A 25786-nucleotide genomic window follows, 5' to 3' on the forward strand; every position below is an offset into this window, starting at 1 on the left:
GTAACAAGAAAATAAATAGCTGGTTTACTGGCCAGAATTATCCTCTATGCATTCTTTGCCCAATCAGCATTCAGGACTAGATTTATCCATTTTTTTTCATGAATAACATTTAGGCATCAATTATTCAAACAAAGTTATTCATCGTGTTTTAAATGCCACAGTAATTTGATTTCATTCAACCAGACCTCTGAGTGATACTTTGAACTAAACATGTTAGTAGCAAATCTATTAGATAGCCGTCCTTTCTCCTGCTGTGCTGACCTATCCCAACTGCTCTCTAAATATTGATATGACATAAATATTAAAGTAAGTGTTTATATGATTCATAAGTATAAGGGAATCTTGCTGCTTATGACTGTGAGGATGGGTCCCGGGGGGGTCTTATTTTATTTTGCAATAACACGACAGCGAGCAGAATTGCATTATTTATATACACCAATTTCAATTAAAATGAGATTTTGCCTATAAATACAGTTCAGTGTCACTAAGACGACTGATTCTCTCTCTTATGCGCAGACACACAAGCACACACGCACACACACACACACACACACACACACACACACACACACACACACACACACACACACACACACACACACACACACGCTTGCGCTTGTGTGCGTGCGCACAAACACACAGATAAATCCTAGATTTCAGTACAGCGCTCTCCCATCTCCAAGATCAGATAATCCTTAAAGGATGCCTAGCTTTTTCTTTCTCTCCCTCTGCTTCTTTCTCTCTGTCTTTGTTATTTCGCCCCTGTCAATCATTCACATTCATTAAGTCACTTATCGTTGCTTTCAATATTGATGCCCTCAAACCACTAAACAGACAAACAAACAAACAAACAAACATCTCTGCTTCACGCTTGCACTGTCACAGCAGTTTGCAGTCAAACTCTTTTTTTGTGTTTTGCTGTCTCTGTAGGCATCAGTGAATTTTACATATAAATGACCTGGCTGTCTGTCTACCGATAAGCAGCTAAAACAGAAAGCACAAAGTTTGTGTGTGTGTGTGTGTGTGTGTGTGTGTGTGTGTGTGTGTGTGTGTGTGTGTGTGTGTGTGTGTGTGTGTCTGTGTGTCTGTGTGTGTGTGTGTGTGTGGCTGTATGTCCAGAACCTGAATGATATGAACGATGCCCCTGCTCTCACACATTCCCATTTTGGTCAAACTCTAACAAGCAAGTAGTTAATAGTGAAAAATGGTCCCTAAACTAAAGTGCTACAATAATATTACTTGAATGTTCTGTTAAAGCCTCAGCTAACAGAAAATATGTACAATATTACAGAATTTAAGCCCTGTTGGGGTCTTTCACTATAATTCACAGTCGAAATGATGTGGCAGTTTGGAATTGGTGATTAATAAAACAAATGAGTCAATTAAGTCCGAAGTATAATTAAAGTATAACCCTAGACCAGGGGTGCCCAAACGTTTATTTATAAAGTGTCTGCCACTTTGGTCTTGTTAATTCTTGTTTTAATGGCAGAATCCAGACACTAGTCCTGTCATGTCTTGTTTGTAGCGCTCAGCTCGAGTTTTCTCGGGTCGAGCACTCATGCCTGTCATTGTGTGTCATTAGTAAGAGCGGGCGCACGTGGTCTGGGCACGCCTGGGACGCGCGCTCTTGTCCCAGGGTTTGTGTTTGTTTAGTCTGCAGCCTGATGTTTCATTCTCAGCGTCTCAGTCTAGCTGGTTTCGGTTTCGGTAGGCGCTGGGATGAAATAATCACATTGCATGTGTGAGTGCACGGTGAGTTTTTATTTATCGTGTACTCGTGTCTTGCGTTCAGTCTTCTGTTGGTGTTGTGTTTAGCACATGGTACATGTTCATGTATCGCACGCTTTAAGCTGCGGTCACACTAGAGTTTGACCTTGTGAAATTCTGTAGTACAGCGCTGCAAAAAGGGGCGGGATTAAACAAAATGATTCTACATTTAAAGAAGCCAATGATTGGTCCATATTTAAAATTTTGGTCCAGAGAGGCCCTGTTTTGATCCTCGACTGGTCTCACGCAGTCAAGTGATGTGATTTCATAGATCAGAGTTTACCAAGCTTGAACTTTGCAAACTGCGAAAGTTGTTGCACGAGCTTACGTTTCTTATCTGACACATTCGTGTGCATATGAATGTAAGTCTATGGGGAGAAAAGTCTAGTGTGACCGCAGCTTTAGTGTTTTATTAGAACCGGTGGTTAATGAATTCACTCATTGGCTGTGTGTTTTTGTCTCGTTTCCCGCACTAATGTCTGCCATCCTGCCCAGTCATGTTTGTTTGTGTTTTACCCCTCAGGGTAGTTTTTGTTCTCTCTTTTATTTTTTTTTACAATTAATAAATATTAGTTCCTGCACTTGAGTCCTTGTCCTTCCCTTTACCTGAATGTGACATGAAGTACCAAAAAAAACCAACTTGATTGAGGGTAAAATTCAATTCAATTCAATTCAATTCAGCTTTATTTGTATAGCGCTTTTACAATGTAGATTGTGTCAAAGCAGCTTCACATAAATGGTCATAGTAACTGGAACAGTGTGGTTCAGTACCTGGAACAGTATGGTTCAGGTTTTAGTGTTTAAGTTCAGTTCAGTTCAGTTTAGCTCAGTTCAGTGTGATTTAATCGTTACTGAGAGTTCAAACACTGAAGAAAAATTCATCGATGCGTAGCTCTACCAATCCTGAACCATGCGAGGCAGTGGCGACAGCGGAGAGGGAAAAAAAACTTCACCTGATGGGAGTGAAGAAAAAAAACCTTGAGAGAACCAGACTCAGTTGGGCACGACCATTTTAATTTCTCCGCTGGCCAAAAGTCTTGTGCAGAACTTCATTCGCCGTGGTTTATGCTGGAAGATGGCCTCAATGAAGAAAATGTGGGAAGGTAAATACATCAAGCTATATTTCAAAGTTTCCATAAATAATTGGTAACACTTTACAATAAGGTTCATTAGTTAATGCCTTTACTAACATGAACTAATCATGAACAACACTTGTACAGCATTTATTAATTATATTTGAACATTTACTAATGCATTATTAACATTCAAGTCCATGCTTGTTAACATTAGTTAATGCAATACTTTAAGCATATTAACTAATCCCTTGTATATATTTTTTACATTTTATAATGAACTTATTATAATAAAATATTATATTACTATTATAATCCTATTTATAAGATTATGGAGTTTAATGGCGAATACACTAGTCAAGCTGCACCTGCTTTTACCTTGATTTACTGAGAACTTCAGAATTGTACTTTGTCCACTGAGCAACAGTATGTTTATTAAAAAAAGATTAATATACAATATTTATTAAACATTTAATTAAAGTTTTGTTTTGTAGCTTAAAAATAAAACTAACAAAAGAAAGGTTAAGTAAAATTAGAAATGACAATGTGTATTAAAAGCATTAACTCCAACCCTCCCCAAAATTCTCCCTCTCTTCTCAGTTAGGATGGCAGGCCAAATCTAAAATTGCAATGGGCTAACTTTGGCTCGTGGGCCCTAATTTGGGCATCTCTGCCTTAGACCTAACCATTAACACTAATTTGCAACACAGGCTTATTAAAAATACATGCTTCAGCCTACATTTCTCTGAAACAACCAAAGCTTTCTTCAAAATACATTTGATTGCTGTATAGGTAAAAATGGACACTATGGAGCAGTATGACAAGAACAACTTTTGTTCTTTTGTATGCTAATGATAGTTACAAGAACATATTATCAATGAATAAAAGGTTATTTTACCAAGTAAAGTGTTGTACTTGGGACGCAGAGTGTTCGAATGCATAAAAGAGATAATAAAATTCAAATTAAAACTACTGGACCACAGTTCACCTTTCTCTTACATTTGCTTTTAAAACACTATTGGTTATGTTTAGTTAAGGGTTCAGGTCAGTAGTTCAGTGGTTTAGGTGAAGCCCTGCTCTCTCATGGACTTTTTAGATTTGCAAATATATGGATACAACCTTGTAGTGAACTGAGTCTGAAACAGCAACAAAATGTAGCCGGAGAAAAGTATTTTAAGTTTTGCATAAATCTAGGCTGAGGCATTCCAGCGTACCTAAGATTGATGGCGACCATAGGATGTCACAACAAAATAAAAACTGTCAAAATTAAGGGGGTTTCACTCCTTGTTATATTTGTAACATAATAAGCAGTAACATTGTTAAATGTTGCAGTTTCCACTTGGCTCAGTTTCACAATTGTACCATCTGTATTCACTATGTAAGGTGTATCCCATTAGCGTATCTAACAATAGTTGAGAATTGATCACAAAGCTGTGACATAACTTTTAATTGTGTTCAGACTGCAGTGCTATTGGTAATTGGGTGACAATTGAATGGTAATCCCACACGGAAAATGGTTTATTGTAACCAAAAGCTTGGAGTTCAATTCACATTAAATCAATCAAATGTCAAAATTTTGATGTCAGTTTGATTGGCGTTTTTAAACCAGTTCTTTGACATCAATTTGATGTCTTTTTAACTTTTTGTGCTTGGACCTTAATGATTGCCGCTTGAGGCTATATTTAAATATGAATTAGGCCCTAAATCAAAAGTGTTGTTTATTATGAGTGCCAGCCTGAAACTCTTTTAACCATGACTTTTTCATTAAAGTCAGGTCTTGTGTACCTTATTGCTTTTCTTAAATGGTTACCACAAAATATAAATATTAAAGTAATATTAAAAAAGTAAAATATTAAAGTAAAAATAATTGCTGAAACCAACACCCAAAAGTGCTAAAAATTATAAATAAACAAAAATATATTGCAGTTTATTTTTCAGCACAATATATTTACTTACACACATAAATCTGCTTATTTCTCACCATTAGAAAATGCTAATTTTAAGTAAATTTTATTTAAAACATGTCTATAATGCCTAATGCTTATAGGTGCCGTTTAATATTACTGGAAAATACATAGCATATGTGAAACTAAATACAGTACTATATTTCTTGGGCACTTCAGAAATTGTGTGTTTCAACACAAACACAAGTACATAGAACATGGTGATACACAGAGCTCTTGGGTATCATGAATAAAACAGCTGTTGACCAATCAACTTCAAAGAATGGAACTAAGAGTGAGCCCAATGCAGGAATTATTAAAGTAATGCAGTAAACACACTTCTTTATTCTTAACCATAACTCTAGGTAATAACAACATACATTCCATATTATCCAACTTGTAGTGCACGCAAGCTTGTTGGAGGTGGTTTCTAGTCTCTTGATGAGAAGCGGCCTCTAAATTGGAAATATTCAGGAGAGTATATTAAATGATCTGATGGGTATTCTGAGCTGAATCTTAACAGACACACTGTAGAGACACCAAAGACTCATCTTACAGCTTGTAAAATGAGTAAAATCTGAGTCCCTAAATAAATTGAACTAGGGGTGGAAACATGCCAACAATTTAGATTCTAGATTTTCTACAACAAAACTACAAATTCAAAATAGAAATTATTGTAATGTTAATTTATTAATGTGCAATGACAGACACACAAAAATAGTAATACTTTAGTATAGGGATCAATTCTTACTTTTAACTAGTCTCAAAGTCTGAATCATGAAAGTCTAACTACTGTGTGCAATGCACTGTCTCACAGCTTGACAGAATAATTCAGAAGCTGCTCTTCTCATATAGTGTAAGAAAACTCAGTTTCATGAATAATAATTAGACACTGATGTGTCATCATAGTACTTGCAGTCCTATGCTACATCACCATAAATAAGACCTCCCCATGTAGATTTTAAACTTCAAATTCAAATCAAAATAGCGGACCCATTTATTCCCAATTAAATCTAAACAGATCTCAGGAAAGTTTGTCCAGGGTTTCATAAAATTTTAATAAATATAAGAGCAAAATAGAAGTTTATTGTGCTAAAGGTCATAATAGAGAGTTTGCTAAGAGAAAGAATTGTGCCTTGTGTAATCCCAAAACACATTTCATAAATCATTCTAAAAATGAATGATCAAGTATAAATGTTTTCTAAATTTATTAGAGAAAAAAAAAAAGTAGGAGCAACTGAAATCGCAAGTATCACACTTGTGTCATGATTTGTGTCATTATTTGTGAATCTTTCCGTCATTGGATGAGAATTTGTATTTAGAAAGCATCATATTTGCTGTAAGTGACTAAAAAGGCCTCATGTGGAGATGTTTAAGTGTGTTTATGCAAAATTGTACAGGCAACTGCTCATAAAATATTTAAAAATCATGAAAGTTTGAATGTGGTGAAGATTAAATTCATGTGCGTACACATATGTGAATTATTATTATTATTTTTTTAATTAATCCATGGAAATTTTAGTGAATGAGGGAATCCAGTGTTCATTGATGGTTCATGATAACTACATGCACTAAAGATATACAATCTTATGACAAACACTAACCATAAAGTATTCTATAGAAAGACTTTCCATTGACTTCAATTGTTATTGTTTTAAGTTCATGATATTTTCTGTGCCCTAACATGTTATTGTTTATTCTAATATTTTCTTCATAGAGAACACTTTCCGATGCAAACAATAAACCCAGGCTTAAGGGTTCTTAACTTCATGCACACACAAATATACATAAGTAGTGATACGGTCATATCTTTGTAATTATGCTCAGTAATGGTCCATATACTCCTATGCTTTCAAGTCATTAAAATGAGCAGGTCTGTTCTTCCGCTTCAATCTGTGTCTTATATTGTCTCATCTCATCTCATATCCTCTTTCTCTGAATTCAGCAGGATCCATTATTGCCTCTCTCCAAGCACACTAACAAAAGCGGCATTAGTATATTTAGAAACATAAGCCCTCAAAGAATATACACTGTTTGGTTGCTCTCATGCTCTATTACTCTCTCTCTCTCTCTCTCTCTCTCATCTAATCTCACACTTTTTTCTCTTCTCAGTATGAAGCTTTACACTTTATTATCTGAAAGTGGGTTTTCTTCATTTGCGTATGCATCTCAACATGAGTGTTGCTTTGAATTTTGAAAAACAGCAATCATTTTTATGTTGTCACAGTGTCACCCTGTATATTAATGCCTTGATGCACAAATTTTTACATCATCAAGTTAAAAAAAATCCTTATTTTTTGCCCCTACAAAACCAGTGAAAAAATCTTTAAAAAAATTGTTTAATATTCTTAAATATTACATATTATATTACATGTTTGTCTAATTTCAGTTAATGATGCCACAAAATGGAAAACTAATACAGTATTCAACATTTAAAGTGGATTAAAATCTTTTATAATAGTTCGCCTAAAACTATTGAACAACATTTATTCATGTCTTAGGACCATTTTGAAAAACATTTTTTATCCACTTCAAGTGATGACCAGTCTACTGGCCCAGATTGGCTAATTGGGAGGGCCGGGAGTATTCCCGGTGGGCTGGTCCATTTTTTGGCCACAAGGGCTGGTGTCCCTAGCTGCCTGCACTCTGAGCAGTCACACTTTTTTTATTCACTTATTTATTTGACCTGATGCAGTGGCGCAGTACGTAGTGTTGTCGCCTCACAGCAAGAAGGTTACTGGTTCGAGCCTCGGCTGGGTCAGATGGCGTTTCTGTGTGGAGTTTGCATGTTCTCCCTGCGTTCGCGGGGGTTTCCTCCGGGTGCTCCGGTTTCCCCCACAGTCCAAAGACATGCGGTACAGGTGAATTATGTAGGCTAAATTGTCCGTAGTGTATGAGTGTGAATGAATGTGTGTATGGATGTTTCCCAAAGATGGGTTGCGGCTGGTAGGACATTCGCTGCGTAAAAAATTGCTAGATAAGTTGGCGGTTCATTCCGCTGTGGGGACCCCAGATTAATAAACAGACTAAGCCAAAAAGAAAATGAATGATGAATGAATTTATTTGACCATAGCCTAAATCTTTTTATTCATTATTTTATCGCAGCTCAACTCTTTTTATTAATTTTTGCGAAGCCCCATAAGCAGAATGCAGCCTGCAGGTTAATGATGTCCAACAAAGAAATCTATGAAGTCTGTTTCTTGTCAGATGTTGAGTTTTAATCCTTACTCATACATAAATAAACAAATTAAAATAAAGTAAACAAAATATAATCTCAAATTTTAACCATCACGGATGCGGTAAAGTAAAATGTGTAACTCTGCTGTCTTCTAAAGAACACACTGCCGTCAGATTTGACAGTCGCAGTTCTTAAAGAGCCCACACACAATTTTTAACATGCTACATATCCTCAATGCAAAATGCACAGAATATCCATCTGAACAACACATATGAAAATTCAAAGTTCTCAAATGCAAACAATTCAAAATTGAAATGCACCATATATCATTAGTTATTAAATGCAAACAAATAGTAGTCGTGAACTAAAGTTGTAGTGAATTAAAGTGGGTCGGTCTAATACTTGAAACTCCAGGGCTGAACAGGAGTCCCACTCAGGCCCTGCCAGTGTGTATATATATATATATATATATATATATATATATATATATATATATATATATATATATATATATATATATATATATATATATATATATATATATATATATATATATATATATATATATATATATATATATATATATATATATATACTGTATATAGGCATACTTTATACCAAGAGGTCAGTACATGGAAATGCCACTGCTAAAGACCACTGAAAAAACAGGTGAATCATAACATAGCACTGATTGTGACCTGATTATCCTTGGGATCGTTATTATGTAGGTTATGTCAAAATCCATTTAAGGGTATTCTATTGTCTTTGGGGTAATTCCTACTATACTGACATTACATCTAACCAGCGCAAGTAGTAAGTAGTTATTTTGCCTACCTCTTGACTGTTGACGCCATTTCTGTCTAAATCGAACATTAAGATAAGAACATTAACAATAATTTAGCCTGTGTCACAATCAAACACAAAATGCTACTACAATAGAGTTGACCTTAGCTAACTAGCAAACATCAGCAATCTAGCATAGATAAGTAAATAACTAAACTTTATCGCGGTTTTGTCATATATATTAAATCTAAACTAAAAGAACACAAAGAAACTAAGATATACTTATTAGATAGAACAAGACAGAACAGATTGAGCATGAGTTAAAAAGCCCCTATAAGTAAAGTTTATTTATAAACTAAGTTCTAGAGAATCATGTGCTTATGATTGGCCACAGCTGGTCCTGCATTAGCTAACACATGATGCACCAATCAGATGATTCTAAAGTCACCATAAATAACCAGAGTTTACCTCAGTTACCATCATCTTGAAGAATACCCCTTCCACCCCTACTCCTCTTCCCCTTTGCTAGATAGAGTGGCAAGGTGGTCTAGTGGTTAGCACTGTTGCCTCACAGCAAAAATGTCACTGGGTTAAGTCTTTATCAGGCTAGTTGACATTTCTGTATGAAGTTTACATGTTCTCCCCCATCCATAGACATGCAACTGACCAAACACAATTGGGACCATAGAGGAGCTCTTAGTCAGCAGTATATCTCTCCATAGCAATCCCTAATTTGTCTTTAGCCATAATTAAGCAGGGGAGTTCTCCAGATCTACCTGAGGTCAAACTCCCCTCTCACCCAGGCTTGAGGATCTTATGAGCTCAGGGCTCTCTCCTGGGACAGCATGCCAAACACACTTTATAATCAATCATCAGCTAAGTGTGAACTCTTGAAAGGGTTTTTGAAAATGACCTTCCATGCAGTACGTAACAAAGCTCTAAGTGAATGAAAACATCCAGCTGAGGTTTAAATTTAAAAGCGCACCATGATTTATTGATTTTTAAAAGAAAGAGTAGACTCAGAGTCAAAAAAAAAAAGATTCATCTTGTGTTCAGATCTTTTGCCTGCTAGTATTGAAGTTGATACGAGACATTGCCAAACATATGAAGTGCTGGATCCGATAAAACATGAACGTGCCATTCCCTTTAAACATAAGGGGAGAGCGGGGGATCATGGGATTGATCATTACGCCAAGATTACAATCACTGAGAGATGGCCAGATATGCATGCTGTGGGAAAAAAGGGTTAAAGTCTTTTTTCAGTGTTTGTTTGTCATTTTCCTGATGATTGATACAATAACTTACCCTGCAACGCAGCATTCGCCGGCCGAAGGAAACACTATTAATGTATGGAGCATTGTCAGTAACTGTTACACAGTTTGTATGGACCAGTTTCATCTTCCTCCAGATCCTGTAAGTGTTTCTTCTTTCAACACAACATGTAAGTGTGATTAAAATAGTTGCCTTATTTTCTGTAGTTTGCAAAATATGTGTTTAATTGTGTGTTGTGACGTGTAATCGATTCGCCCGGCTTGTAATCACTTATCTATTATATATTAGTGCTTGTAATATATCTCTCAGGTTAAATCTTTATGAGACTGTTCAGAAACCATGTTGAAAACGCAACACATGCTTTTTCCTTTACTGATTTAAATGCGTTTCTGTGCTTGATTCCCTGTCGTTTGTCATTGCTATGGCTACCAGTGTTGGGGGTAACACATTACAAGTAAAATATTACTTTTCTAAGAAAAAAGTAAAAGTGTTGCATTACTTTAAAAAAAAAATCTGTTTTTATGGCATGTATAGCATCAGTAAGTTCTTACCAGGTAACATTATTCTAATTTCTTTTAAAGGTAAATTAAGGTGTAGGTTATAAAGTGTGTTGTTTAATGCAGAGCTCCTTTATTTAAAAAAAAGAAAAATATCAAGCATGTTCTGAAAGAGATCAAACCTCAGGCAGGTATGAAAAAGTAACTCAAAATTAACTCAACAGTTACCTATTTAAATTATTTTCATAAAAAGTGACTAAGTAATGCAACTAGCTACTTTTTTGAGGAGTAACTCAATATTGTAATGCATTACTTTCAAAAGTTAATTTCTCCAACACTTATGGCCACCATTGCCCATTCCAACGCACGCATGGCGTGATACATTTTCAAAATAGTTCAACTTTTGCCACTGTGTGACTTAACACTGAATGTGTTTTGTTGGTATTACATGGGAATATGGTTAATAACAGAGCAATGTGCTGTTGTTTATCTGCATTACTTTAATGTATCTCTGCATTGGGCTCACTCTATACTCTAAACTCTGGCTATTTCATAACCGTGGAGGGTGTTTCTCTCCGTCTCGTGCTAAACCCAGTTGACAACAAACTTGGTCATTGGACCAATCAGCACAGATTAGCATCAGGCAAAAGAGGGGTTTAAAAACAAATGAATCTTTGAACAAATCATATGGGAGTCATTGGAATAATTAGGCAAAAATAAATGCATATTATAAGTGTTTAATTAAAGTTTGTATTATAAGTACAATGAAAGTGTTTTTTGACCCTACATGCATATCAGGCTGTTGTTGGAGACCCCCGTAATCAAAATATGACCTTATGTAAATGCATGCATAAAAGGGGCTCTTTAATGCTGAGTAAACTTTAATTCTAGGGTGAACTTTTCTGTTGAAAAAAAAACCCACACAAATGTGACATCATATTGTAACCACTGCATATCAATTTTGCCTGCTCTACTTTAATTCTAGTAAAACCCTGGTTTAGAATGATTATTAAAACTTTACAGTTATTGTTTTTTGTATGAACAATTAATTAAATTAATAGTCCATTAATTTTAGCATGACATCCACAAATGGTCTTTTAAAAGGATACCAGTAGGGCTAGTAAAAAAAGATCACAATATCATGTTTCTTATCAATTGATATCAATAAATATTGATAATTATTGAATATTTTTATCAATACATTTAGGGATATTAGGATTTTTAATTATTTTATTTAACCACTTTATTTTATTTACCAACATTACTAAGACAAATAGTTTTAATAGTCTAAAAAAGCAAAAAAAAAAAAAAAAAAAAAAAAAAAAAAAAAAAATATATATATATATATATATATATATATATATATATATCTTTATAACAAAATAAGTAATTAAAATAAGTGTTAAAGAGACTCTTAAACTTAATAAATAAAATGTTACAAAGTGTTTGCAATGATAAAGGTTGATCAACATCTGTAATGTGTGAGTAATAATGATACATTAAACCTCAAACTCTGTAAACAAAACAAATTATGATAAACAAATCTGAGCTTTAAAGTAAAAACCAACCATCATTATTAAAATACATACTGCAACATTACTAATTGTGAAGTTGAATGACTACATTATCCCCTATGCTAAAAACTCTGGCTGAGATGCAAAAGAAAAGAAACCAAAAAGCCATTTTGGCGACATCCTTGCATCCTATTTTTATTTTCAATCTCCTCACTGCTGCTATACGGTACTCATTTGCCTCGTTTCCACTGACTGGTACAGAACGGTACGGTTCGGGTCGATACGAGTCACCTTTATCACGCTTGCGTTTCCACCATAAAGGGTACCCTTTTGGTGGGCGTGGTGTATGACAAAGTTTAAGTCGACGTCATGCTCGCTCGAATTAATGTCTACTACAGTAAAGCTGTACAGGTCGTTCACATATCATAATGAGCAGCACAAAACAGATGCTTTATACACATAAATACTTGTGTATAAATGTTTATTGCTAACTTTTCTATGAACATGAGTTGATTATAACTGCAGATCAATGACAGCGCGAAATAGGCTACTGTAACGTCTGTAATTATATAAAATAAATACATAAATGCAACATATATGAACACATTAAGCCCCTTAAAGTCTCCGATATATTATTCATTACAGAAAAATTACAAACATCATACATTTAGTACTTATTTGAGTTCAAAAACACACGCAATATAGCCCACAGTCAGCACAAACCTCTCATCTGTGTCTGTAATTTTCAGCAGCACATGTAAGCTCTGTTAGAGAGTAATTTTGTCATTCCCAGTTTATAATAGTCCAAAATACGAAGATAAACATGGCAGTTTGTTCATGATTCAGGTTGCTAAAACAATTTTGCTCCTGTGTTTAGACGGCTTCTCTTTTTTCCCGCGTTTCACTCTCGCTTCATTTTCGCGCTTGTCCTTTTTTCCTGAATGGATCAGATGACAGAGACACTTCAATAACACTCCGTTTTTATTAACAGCTCAAGAAGTTCGTTATATCAAATATAGAAGCGATCGCGAGCTCCCGGAAAAAAGCGAATACCGCTCGCACTTTTAGACTGGCTTGTAAAACAACAACAGGACACGGCAGATTTTTCTTCTTGGCTTTGTGTCTGTTCACAGAGACGACAGCAAGTTTTGTTTGAGCTCGGGTCATCCATAGCTGGTTATTATGCATATAGTATTTCCATGTAATGTCTCGGATTTGTATTTAAAAAAAACATGGTGGTTCCTTTGTTTACGTTCTAGCTCCACGAGCTCGTGACGTATCTCTGTAACCAATCAGCGATCAGCTGCACGTGTAGCTCCACCTTTCGGTACTCTTTCTCCCGTTTGGGACCCTTTCGAAAGGGTGCCGAAAAAGTGGTTCGGTACAGTTTGGTTCGGTACGCTTTTGACAGTGGAAACGGCCATAAAAGCGTTCCAAACCAAACCGAACCGTACCATACCACTCAATGGAAACGGGCCAATTTTCACGTGTGTTGTTATTCTGGCCTGAAGTGACAAGTGTGATCGCGTGGTTTACCATTTTCTATGGCGTTTCTCTTAACTAGCTGACCATCAACTCAAAAGACGACTAATAGACAAACCATTGCTGCAGCTCCGATGCGAGTTGATGGAGAAAAGCAAAAAGCACTGCAGTCTTTGAATGTGCTGTGTTTGTATGTGCCGTTACTGAAATGTGTATATTCCATACAAAGTGTGATGCAAATTTGTAAGTTCTACTTGCATGAATTGCGGCAAGTTCAGATGTTTTTTTTAACTAGGTGCACCTGGAAAATCTGCGCATGTCACCTGAATTTCACTTACAGCCTAAGCTTATTGGCTTTCTTTCCAAGGCGCGGCCTTAATAAAACTACAGCTCTTAATAACGAAACTTCATACCAAACTTTTTTTTTGTATTGTTATTGACAGTGGAGTTCAGTCAATAAATATAGATACCGATTTTATTGCCCAGCCCTAGATACCAGTAAAATAAACAGTAATAGTATAGGTTCAATGGTTACAGGTTTTTAAAAAGTTTTCAAAAATACATATTTTGTGTTAAAAAAAATATATATATAAATTTTTAGTTTTTTTTTAATTTTGGGCGAACTATGCATTTAAAGAGATAAAGCCTTTGTAGATGCCAAAAATGGGAATGTGTACCTTCCTTCCCTAACAGAAAGTCCAGGAAATGGTACGTGTAGGCCACTCCTGAGTGTGTCTCCACTTGCGCTCTTCTAAGGGTGGAGAAAATCTTTCCCGGAGCTTCATCCGACCCTTTGGGCTTTGGCAACTTACAGCCCATGTCTGCACATGTGAAGAAAAACAAAGACAGTAAGATAGAGAACGAGATGAATACGGATAATTTGTCTGAAATATTCATGTATTCATAACTGCATTATTGATTTAACTGATTGCCTTGGCAGCAGTCCCTAATTGTCATGCTAATTAAGTCAGACTGACATCGAAATAGAGACTGAGCATGTGCGAAACATGGTAGAGGGCATGCATTTAAACACAACTGCAAACATTCATATGCACGCACGAGTAAGATTCGTCACACAGTAGCATAACATGAAGGCTAATTGGAAAGCTAATCAACCTTCAAGCATCAACCTTTAACACAAACACACGTTCCTTGTGTCAAGCACAATGTACTCTTCAAAATGAACACACTGTCTCCTTGGCTACCAGAAGCAGCAATCAGATAACACTTCATATTTGATCTGTGACTACACAACCAATCAAACAGTGGAATGTGTGGCCGATGAATTAGCGTGTGGCTAATGCTAATGAGCGTCACATCTAGAGCGAGCTAACTTGATGTGACAGCAGAGGCAGGACAGTGGTGCCCGGCCGCCGGCAGAGCTAACACACACCATCAGGTACGGGTGGTTAACTGCCAGCATTTCCATGTCAGCGTTTGATGAGCCAGAACAGGTGAAACCGAGAGGAACCGGACAAGCCCAGTCACCGTGACAACAAGCATTAACTGTGCAATGATGACATGATGGGGAATGAAGGTGGGACAGGGGAGCGACGGGTGACTGCTTTTGTGAATTGAGTGACACTTTGGGTCAGCTGTATTTATTAGTCTGAATATGCTCTTTAAAACAGCACTGTGCTTAATCATGGTAGAATGACAGAATCATAATGCCATGTTTTTCTCAAATTCTTCTGACCCTTCATTTACATGAAAATAGCAAATTGGGGGGCTGAAACTCAAACTTGAAAATGGGTTTTACAGTTTATCATTTATCTATATTACATACAGTTAAAGTCAGAGCTAATACCTCTCCTTTGAATTTTTTAATTTTTTAAATATTTACAAAATATTTTTATTTAAAAATATATTTATTTTTAAATATTTAACAAATATTTAACAAAATATTGTTTTATTTTGCTAGAATAAATTTTAAAAAATATATATTAGCCCAGGCGACGTGGAGGCGCAGTAGGTAGTGCTGTCGCCTCCCAGCAAGAAGGTCACTGATTCCAGCCTTGGCTGGGTCAGTGGGCGTTTCTGTGTGGAGTTTGCATGTTCTCCCGTGTTCGCGTAGGTTTTCTCCAGGTTCTCTGGTTTCCCCCACAGTCCAAAGACATGTGGTACAGGTGAATTGGGAAGGCTAAATTGTCTGTAGTGTATGAGAGTGAATGAGTGTGTATGGATGTTTCCCAGAGATGGGTTGCAGCTAGAAGGGCATCTGCTGCGTATAACATATGCTAAATTGGCTGATTAATCCACTATGGTGACCGATGATGAATAAAGGGAGTAAGCCCAAAAGAAAATGAATGAACGAATGTATTAGCCCAATTTTTACTCAAAATTATTATTCAAAATGTGTTGAAGAAACCTTCTCTGTTAACCAGAAATTGGGGGAACAAAACAGGGGGGCTAATAATTCTGACTTCAACTGTATATAATGTAATATATATTATTTATATACACAGTTTTGTCCAATGAAATTTATACAGTTATGTAGTTTTCCCCTTAAGAAATAAAAAAATAATAATAATAAATTAAACAAACTTAATGCATAGTCCTCAAAGTAAAGGCTGCAATAATTGTTTTATTATATAATTTTCAAAGTCTGTGCTCTAAAAGTTTTGTTAACCTTTGTATACCCAATGTTTGCACTTCATTTGATTGCTACTCTTTTCAATTTTCTGCTGCTGATGCTTGGAATAATCTGCAGCAGATCTTAAACTTTTATTCCACTATCATTCTTTAAAAATCCAGTTAATAGTACAAGATCACTATGCTTGTTTTAAGTTTTTCCTTGGTTTTACAGTATAAGTTATCATCTGCATCTGTGAAATTGTTATTGTGTTGTGTCCCTGCTGCGTTTTATCTGCTTTTTATGGTTCCTGTTGGCCAGGTCGTCATTGTAAATGACTGGTTCTCAATTGACTTACCTGGTTAAATTCATTCATTCATTTCCTTTTTAGCTTAGTCCTTTTATTAATCAGGGGTTGCCACAGCGGAATGAACCACCAACTTATCCAGCATATGTTTTACGCATCAGATGCATTTCCAGCTGCAACCCAAAACTGGGAAACACCCACACACTCTTGCATTCACACACGTATATAGACTACGGCCAATTTACCTTTACTTTTTTTACCCCAAGATTACTTTTCTTACCCCATTGGCACATTATTTTGCTTGTTTTAAAGAAAAAATACTTAATTAACACTCACTTCATTTGGGCACATTACTTCTTAAAACAAAACAAAGTTTTTTACTTGTCTAGAAAATGCTTATGATGTTTGATATTTGACCTAGAAACAAGACAAAACCTCTAGGTAAGAAAAACTTTTTTTGCAGTGTAATCATATAGCTCTTTTTTCAATTTTGAATAATTTGTTGTAAAATCTGTCTATAACCATTAAGAATTTAACTATTATTACTTGTTATTAAAATCGGGGACCATGAATAGTGTAACTTTCCTTCTGCACGGCACATGCAAATATTAAAATCTGATTGACAAATACGGCTAATTACAGTAACTGTGTATAGTTTGAAAGCTTGTTTTTTATTTGTGATTTTATTGTATTTATAGAATTTTGCATTAAAAAGATAAAGGTTCCACTTAAAATATTTTTTTACCATGCAGAATATTTACATAAATTAAAAGTTAATCTACAGAGGAAAAAATATCTATAGAAAAACAGAGTGTTTTAAGTTTTAATGCTAGGGTCCCATACCTGGAACTAGGGCCCTCAAATCACTAAGCCCGCCCCTGGTTGTTTTCTTTACAAAGTGCCATTGCCCACTACTGGCCAGGAGATTTTAGTTTGTTACCTGTAGGTAAATTTTTGTCTTATAATGTATTTTCTAATGCTCATTAATTATGTATTTGTATTAAATTATATATAAAGAAAGTTTTTATCTAATATGCAGATTTGGTGGCTCAGTGGTTTACAATGTCGCTTCACAGCAAGAAGTTCACTGGTTCAAGTCCCAACTGGAAACAAACATGCACTGTTTTAAAAATGTTTTAAACTTGTAAAACTCATTCGCATTTGATAATGGTTGATGATCACAGTGAGATGAACAGATCTTTTAATCTCAGTTGCTTTGAGCACGTCCTGACTGTCTTGTTGATATGATTATATGCATTACGACGGAGACATGTTCATGCGCGGCTGTCAATCAAAATAGTGGGCAGAGAAACAGTTTCGTTCAGCATAAAAATGGAAGGGAGTAGGAACCTATTTTAATGTCAAGAAATTTAAAAAAAGAGACTTATTGTGTTTCTATCAATCCAATTGTGGACACACTTTACCTACACACAGTTATGTCCAACAAGTTTCATAAAGATCATCATACTGTATCTGCCTTTTATTACAAAAATAGCCAATTATAAATAAATAGTCAAGGGTAATACCAAATATTATTTCGTGCATTATTAAATGTTACCAACATAGCCTTGACTTCGACTGAAACACAAAAGGCAGAAAATACAAACTACACTGATGTAGAGTTTTAAATCTATGGTGAATCTAAAACAGTTTTTTATTTTTTTATTTTTTTTATTTTAGGAGCTTTCTCACTTTAAACTACCCTTGAGACACTGGAAATCCTCCTGCTATAACACCATCACACATACAAAACAATTATCTCTCCTTTGTTCTTCTAGAATTGATTTTTGATCTCCTCGGGTGTTATAGTGGTGGGTTATCTTCTCTAGTCACCTACTTCTCTTATCTGTTTAATCTCTGTATTATCTCTTTTATTCCACTAAAATGGTGGACTACAGACATCAAATGAACAACTGAAATGATTAGAAACAATGCAGAACAAAACTTTTCTTTTAAAGTTATAATTATTCAGAAAAAATGATGAGATGAAAGTCATTCATCTCTAAACAGAGAACGTAATGATCTGAATTGTTACCTCAAACTCTATTGGTCTAAATTGTAAACTACTGTAGGAGTGAATGACAAAGATTTACTAAGACAGTTTCTTTTATTATGAATCCGGCAGCTGGAATATGAATGACTAATTCAGTGGAGATACACAGACCTTCGCACCTGTGCTGAGTGAAGTTAATACTGGCAGTCAAGCATCCGGTTCCACTCAGTTCCCTTCACTAGCCTGACAATCACATCATTACTGACGGTAATCGCTCAGCAACAGACTGTCAGATCATCAGTTTGCTCATAGTAACTGAGAAAACATTTGGAGAGCTATTAGAGCAGAAAAAGAAACCGCAGCTTCTTAATCTCAGCTGAATTGACAATATCATCAAGAGAGACCGACAAACGCAAGCTTCGAAATAAACACAAATGCTGCTATGAGCACATAAGCCTCAGCGAGGGGATATTTGCTCCCTCATCGAGCACAAAAATGACAGCACAGCAATGTGCGTACAATACTTTCCAATTTGTGATACATTCATAATTGGCCAATACAGCCAATCAGTCAATTAAATGTAATTGCAGCAATGTTAAAAGTAATCTTTAGCAAATATGAAAATATTAACCTCACTTTTTTATTGACTGAATAAGGTTTTTTTTTATGATTTATTTTTCATTTGAGTTGAAATGGTATAGAATTTAATATCACCATTCATCAAAGCAAAAGTAAAGATCATCGTATCAGTATTGTGTAGAAATGTAATGGTGCATCTCCATATTGCATCTTTTAAATTATTGCACAAGACACCTTCAATTTTGTTTTTGTTTCGAATGTAACATGCACCTTTCCGCTTTAAAGGGGTGGTCCAGAGTGTATTTTTAAGGCTTCGTTGTGTTTATAAGATGCATAACAATGTGTGCTTATGCTTCATTTGTAAAAAATAAATCCCATATAATACTCATTTAACATGAAAACAACTATCATATTTCCTAGTTCCTTGAAAAGGCCACTCTCAAGGCTCTGATTGGTCAACAAACATAATGTGCTGTAATTCGTGTATTGGCTACACACCACCAGGAAAAGCGTCACACCACAAGCGTGCACTGTGTAAATACTGTCAGTCAGAGTAGCTGTTAGCCGTATTAGTTTGTGGCTCAATCAGACAGACAATAGCTATGTTTCCATCCAAAAATGCCAATGAACTTTATGCGCAAAACTGGATTTTCGCATAAAAGACGTGCAAATAAAGCAGCATTTCCATCCAACGAGTCAAAGAGAACAAAATCGTCACTTCCTGCTTAACTAGCGCCAAATATCAACAGTAAAAACTTAATTTGCTGCAGTAGAAGCTGCATCAATCTTTTTCTCATCTAATAAATAACTTGCGCTTCATAAGGCAATCCTGACATGAGGTGAATGAGCATTGGCGTTTGATGGTGTCAGACGTGGAGCACAGACACTCTTGATTCTGAAGGCCATTAATAATATAATAACACTTATACTTATACAGTTAAGGCGTTTAAGAATGACCAAAACAACATTTTAAATGGTTTACAGTGTGCTCAGCCTGCTGGTATGTCCATTTACACTCATTTTTATCATCACATGATCTCCTATAACAAAATCACATGACCTTTTTTAATGCACATACTGGAATTTGTGCGGTAAAAGCGTTTCCATCATAGTTGAAGCGCATCTTCTTTTATCAAATAAAAAGTTTATCCTACTCAGTTATGCGCATAATGACACAGAGGACACAGCTGAGCTTCAAGCCTACTCTCTAAAATAAAACCTGTCAAGTGTCTTTCACATATATTCAGAATAAACATGTGTAGGTAACAGGGATGTTCACAATAATAAAATTAATGATTAAAATTAAATATTAAGCACTTCTCTCTTTGTGTTGTGTCCTTTGGAAGCCAAAATACAGAAACAGAAGAAGCTCTGTGTATAGCAGATTCTATAGATAGCTAACTCTGTAAAAGCCAATGTCTTCCTTTGCTTTGAACTTTGAGCGTATTACATTCAGAGATGTTGTTTGTTCACACAGCTACATTACACACCAACTAAAGTTTAAAATATCGTAGTAGACCACCCCTTTAAGAACAATAAATATTTTGAAAAACACTACACAAGTAAACTTGAATTGAACTGAATTTCTAATTCAATTAAAAACACATTCTTGAGTCATTCTCTTTCATTTCTCAGTTTTTATTATAAGTTTTTATTTCTAATGAATTATAGGGGAAACATCTGGGACAAAATTAACTTTTGGTAAGAGGAATCTGCATCTGACGCTACCCCATCAATAGAACAAATCATGGATTTCTGGATGTGGTTGTTTTTTGTCCTCGGAAGATGGGTATGATTGCTGACACTTATTTCTGGGTTAGCGTATACTGAGTCTATGTTTGAAAATTGTGTCCCACTGTGAGCACATGTCTAGAGGCATCTTCTGCCACTGGTGCTGAGCTCTCTATTAAGCAGTGGTAATCAGAAGATGGTTAGCACTCTTCTTTTTGCTGCACAACATTCAAAAGACTTCTCATTCCTCTACAATGGCGTTCTACGTCAAGCTCTGGAATGGTACCAGTGTCCCATGTGGCTTCTGCCCTGAACATTCACAACTGGATAAATAAAATGTAGGGTTTGGGTGTGAATCACAGCTGTGCTCCTCTCCAATAACTTCTGGATCTTCCTGGAAGAGCATGAAAGGCTTGACATTTCTAAACATTCCCCTGGACAAAAAAAGTGATTGTAGTGTGAAAAAGTATGACAACTGGAGGAAATCTCTGAAGCTTCTAGCCAAAGCTTATAAAACGATGACAGCCCATACTGCTAAGGCTTACAAAGCTGATGTACAGCAGCACAGGCCCTGCATGAGTTGGTCATTTTTCTGCAAGTCCATCAAACCAAGGCACTTAAAGTGTTTCTCTGGGAACCTGAGTCTTTGACGTAAACCACAAAGCAAGACAGCCCATCCAGAGGTGTATGGAGCTGTTTCCCTAGGGGTGGTTTGGCCACTCACTCTCCTGCAGAAGGGCTGTGGGCTACATTTTCAATTTTCCCCCTATTACTGAAAAGCTTGGCTAGTGCTGCCCAACAAATCCTGCTAGCTTTTCTGACAATCTGATCTTCAGTTGGTCCAGGTCAATTCAGAGAAGCCAAAGTAGTTCTGTTGGCTTCCCTGTCAGATGTATTATTTCCTGACTAAAGGCTGATTTATACCTTTTTGTCAAATGCATGTGACAGGTCCGGTGCCTACCCGTGCCTGCCACTTACTCTTCCCATAGCCTGACGTAGACCCTGACGCACACCTCTCAAACAATGTAACTACACGTCACAAAGACAAATAGCACAAGAGCTGTGATTGGTCAGCTATAGTAGCGATGATTAGCGTGGAGCTGACAGCTGTCACAGAGGAGGAAGGCTGATGTGTATAACAAATGGAGGAAATTTTTAGTTCTGTGTTTACTTGTGTTTGCTGGTTCCTGCCTAATACTTCCATAGTCAGCTACTGCAGCTTTTCGGAAGTGTCATTTTCAAAGCAACACAAACAGAACGCTGAAGTATAGATGTCATCACTTGATTAATTAGTAAAAAATAGCCACTCCATACAGCCACCTAATAGAGAGTGTGCTTGTCTGAGTAATGGTGTCTATCATGAAGACAGATGTGGAGGCTTCAGAGGTTGTGTTTATTGGTGCCCTACCACTGAGAAAGATGGTTCTTTCCTTTGGGAAATCTTCCAAAAAGTATGAGGCAAATCTGATTGTGCCAATAAAGAGCAACTACTGAAACTTGTTTTTTTTCTTGTCTACCTGATCTTGCACAGGAATATGCATTTGTTGCCATGAGGACACATATGGAAACCTGCCCCAGGGGCACTTCTGCTACAAATAAGGCCAGGACTGACTTTGGGTTGAAGAGGCATAGAAATTTCAGCATGATAGCCACTGCATACTTTCTATGATGGCCAGGCCTTTTCAGGACTCCAGTAGTGTTGCATCAGTTGTATCAGCAATGTTAGCATAGTTAAGGAGGGCTCCAGAAACCTTTGAAAGTATTTCATTGGGCTGGGTTTTTGTGCTTAATGAGGTTTCAAGGAGCTCAACACTAACAAAGAGTTAGAAATGAGTATATGAATAATGTGCTTTCTTAATGTGGAAAGGGTGGCATTAACAACTTTCAAAAAGACAGTGAGAGACAGGGCAATCCAAAAAGGTTGGACCTTGAACTGATACATCCAACCCCCATAGGTAGAACTATTCTGAATGTAAAACAGCTCCAGTTCTATTTCCACAAACCTATTCAGACACCTGTCTTGGCCACAATAAAATATGGGCTATAGAGCTTCATCTTCGATGAGGGAGACAGGTTTTTGCTAGAATAGACTACTGCAGAAGTGGCCACTTGGGAAACTGAATATAATAGGAAATGGGAAAGTTGTATAATTCTGAGCCACCGTGAGCCATACATGATATAAACTCATTGGTGTTGTTTCCCAAATCACCCCCAGTGCTTGCACTGAAGTCTTGTACCCAGATATTGAAAGACTAGATCAGGAAGCAGCTAAGGTGCTCTCACACTGTAAATGATGATTAGTTGACTTTACTTAAAAAAGAGAGTAAACTCATTGCCTTTTAATTATTAGGTAAACAAAGTAGTCAATGGGTTACTAACTATTTTAAATAAAATTACCTTGTTGCTTTAAAGCCAACGGGTTTACTCCCTTTTTTAAAGTAAAGTAACTAATCACTTTTTACAGTGTAGACGTTTAGAAAAGAACAAGACTCCTAAGACAGATTGTGCAAGAACAACATTGCCTGAACATATATTTGGTCCAATCACGCTAACTGTACCCATAGCGACATGAAAAATTAGTTCGAAGAACTTCTTTTAGAAAAATTTGCTCTTTTAGGCCACAGCTCATACATCGAGAAGACAGTTTCGCAATGTTATTTATAAAGCAGATTTTAAACCGAAAGCGTGATTTGAAAATGTGGGATTTAAAAAAAAAAAAAAAATCACACAAGCTGCGATTATTTCAATTAATACTGTGGCAAGTGAGGTGAGCACAAGTAATTAAAACAATCCAACTAACATTACTTAAAAAATAGACAACTGTTACAGCAGAACCACGAGCCCTTATTTCACTAATATAGAGAAAATGAAAGCTGTAAACTCTCTCTGTAGACCTTTGACTTGCTTGGGTGAGGGAACGGTTCCTCTCCTCTCTCGGCTTTTACATCGATACTTGTGGATCCACACACACGAGCATGTTTCTCTGCAGCTCGAATTTTCTCCACCACACAAATCATGGATCAGCTATGATAACCTCCAGCTATAGACTGTACCCATGGCTGTTTATTCAAATACCCGTCACTCATTGGTGGATAACACCAGAGCCGCGCTAACTCTTAGAGACAATCACAACCCTTTCTGTTAAATGCAGAAACACAATGTGTCAATGACCCATCACAGGTGTTTAAGAACTCACGTGAATGTGAAAGCTTTTAGATCTCATTTATTAAATTAAATTTAAAAAATTGTAGTTATTTGCTTAATCTGTCATTTCAACTGACAGCTTTATTGGAAAAAAATTTAAAGAACAGAAGCATAGATTAGCATACTTTTGTGATTATGCTTGGTCTTTCTTTGGCGCTATCAAAACCACCACATCAAACCTGCAGCTTTTTTTTTTTTTTTTAAATGAAATTACAGTAAAAAAAAACCTTTTTAAAATTGCAAATCGCAATTTTGCTCACATAAATCACAATTAGATTTTTTTCTCCAAATCATGCAGCCCTGCATGATTCCAGCAGCATGATATTGTTCTCTCATGAGAAAAGTGCGTTGATACTGAAGATCAAAGTTAAATAACTGTCCAAATCTCACTCAATGGTAAATGATCTGTTGTAAATTATACCTGAGATCACTGGGGTTAACAGAAGCGAACCTACAGTGTAGAGTCTCTTTGACATAACATTAAACATGGCTGACACAAAAGGAACCAACAATATAGTTAAATTTTGGGTCACTGTGCTCAGATCAGAAGCTTTTAAAGCAGAAATTCAGATGTAATAAATAATAAATAAAGAATGTTTAGGTTCTGATACAAGGTAAGTTCTTGAAAAGGAGGAGTTTAAGGCAGAGCTGCCCAAACTTTTTCTTTTGAAGGGCCAAAATCCAAGTTTGAATGAGAGCTGTGGGGTTGAAGGTAAATATAGCAAACTGTATAACAGTAAAGTTGCTATGGATCATTCCCTAATTTAAATGATAATAATTCAGTGTTTTCTCTAGGATATTTACCAGCTGTGGTGGCAGGTCTTTTACACAAATCTACCAACTACCTATGGCGTTATTTCATGGAGAAATGTGGTGAACGCAGTATTACACATCGGGATCGCATTTATGTAAAGTTAATATGAACATGCAATCTCTGCTTGCGTGCCGGTTTTCTCTGCTCGTGCACAAAACTTCTTGCACGCCCTCAAACGCTATCAAGCGCAGATCTTCTGGTGGGCTCTCAAATAAACACTGCTGAAGTGCGATTTAGCGCATTTATGTAGTGAGTATGTCTCCAACATTTATTAGATTTGCTAGGAATATTTAGGAATGTCTCCAATAGCCCTAGAGAGTGGGATTAATGCGTCCTGAAGTAAAGTGAAATGGCAGTAAACTCCAGCAAGATAACGTTAAAGTCTTTCTATGCAGAATCACAGACTTTTATCTATAAATAAAGCATAATTATGGAAACTGTGTTTATCTTAACTGAAAACTACATCGTGTTCGCTGTCCTCATGCATTGCGCACCTGTCAGTAAGTCAGTCTGTCTTTCAGCACGTCACCTTAAAGTGTTAAACAAATAGCGCACAGCCCTACAACGGTAACAGAAAAGTTTGCGTTGCTATAATTCACTTACCTTTTAATGCGTTTGGTGCAATTATAACCCACTATTAAAAACAACAACAACAACAACAACAACAACAATGAATGAATGTTTTGAATTAATAAGAAGCTGTAATGTTGCCGTGGCGGGATGAATTTTGGTGTGGCACCCCGCCATGGAAGAATGAATGTAGCGGAAACCATATAATTAAAAAGAAAAAGAAAAGAGTACTTTCAACCATATTTACTAAAGCATTCTAATTTTTCAAAAATGTTTATTATTTTAACAAACTTTGCCTTGATTTGCACGCTGATGTATTCTGCTCTTTTGCTTTATCCTCTATTTGTTAAGTCACACTATGTACATTTGTTAAAAATCTGTTTTATTTACAACATTTAATTAAAAGATTTAAATTCATTTTTGTTTGTTTTATTTGTAACTCAACCATAAAACAAAAAGACCAAAGGTTACATTACAATAGAAATGATAATCTCTGTTAAAGGCATT

At 36.0% G+C, this 25786-nt stretch overlaps 1 protein-coding gene across 12 annotated transcripts in view; it reads right to left on the minus strand.

The window, feature by feature from the left end:
• rftn1a (raftlin, lipid raft linker 1a) overlaps window positions 1–25786 on the minus strand; it is a 213844-nt gene that overhangs the window by 180107 nt on the left and 7951 nt on the right. For all 12 annotated transcript variants that reach the window (XR_015945356.1, XR_015945354.1, XR_015945355.1 and 9 more), the window contains exon 2: window positions 14187–14330. Coding sequence is in view for 9 of the 12 variants with exons in the window: in XM_088651501.1 (XP_088507627.1) it covers window positions 14187–14328 (142 nt within the window). In the remaining 3 variants the exon portion in view is untranslated. The remainder of the gene's footprint in view (window positions 1–14186; window positions 14331–25786) is intronic.

The sequence above is a fragment of the Danio rerio genome, chromosome 19 (assembly GCF_052040795.2).
Source record: "Danio rerio strain M-AB ecotype USA chromosome 19, GRCz13ab, whole genome shotgun sequence".
In the NCBI taxonomy this organism is placed as follows: Eukaryota; Metazoa; Chordata; class Actinopteri; order Cypriniformes; family Danionidae; genus Danio; species Danio rerio.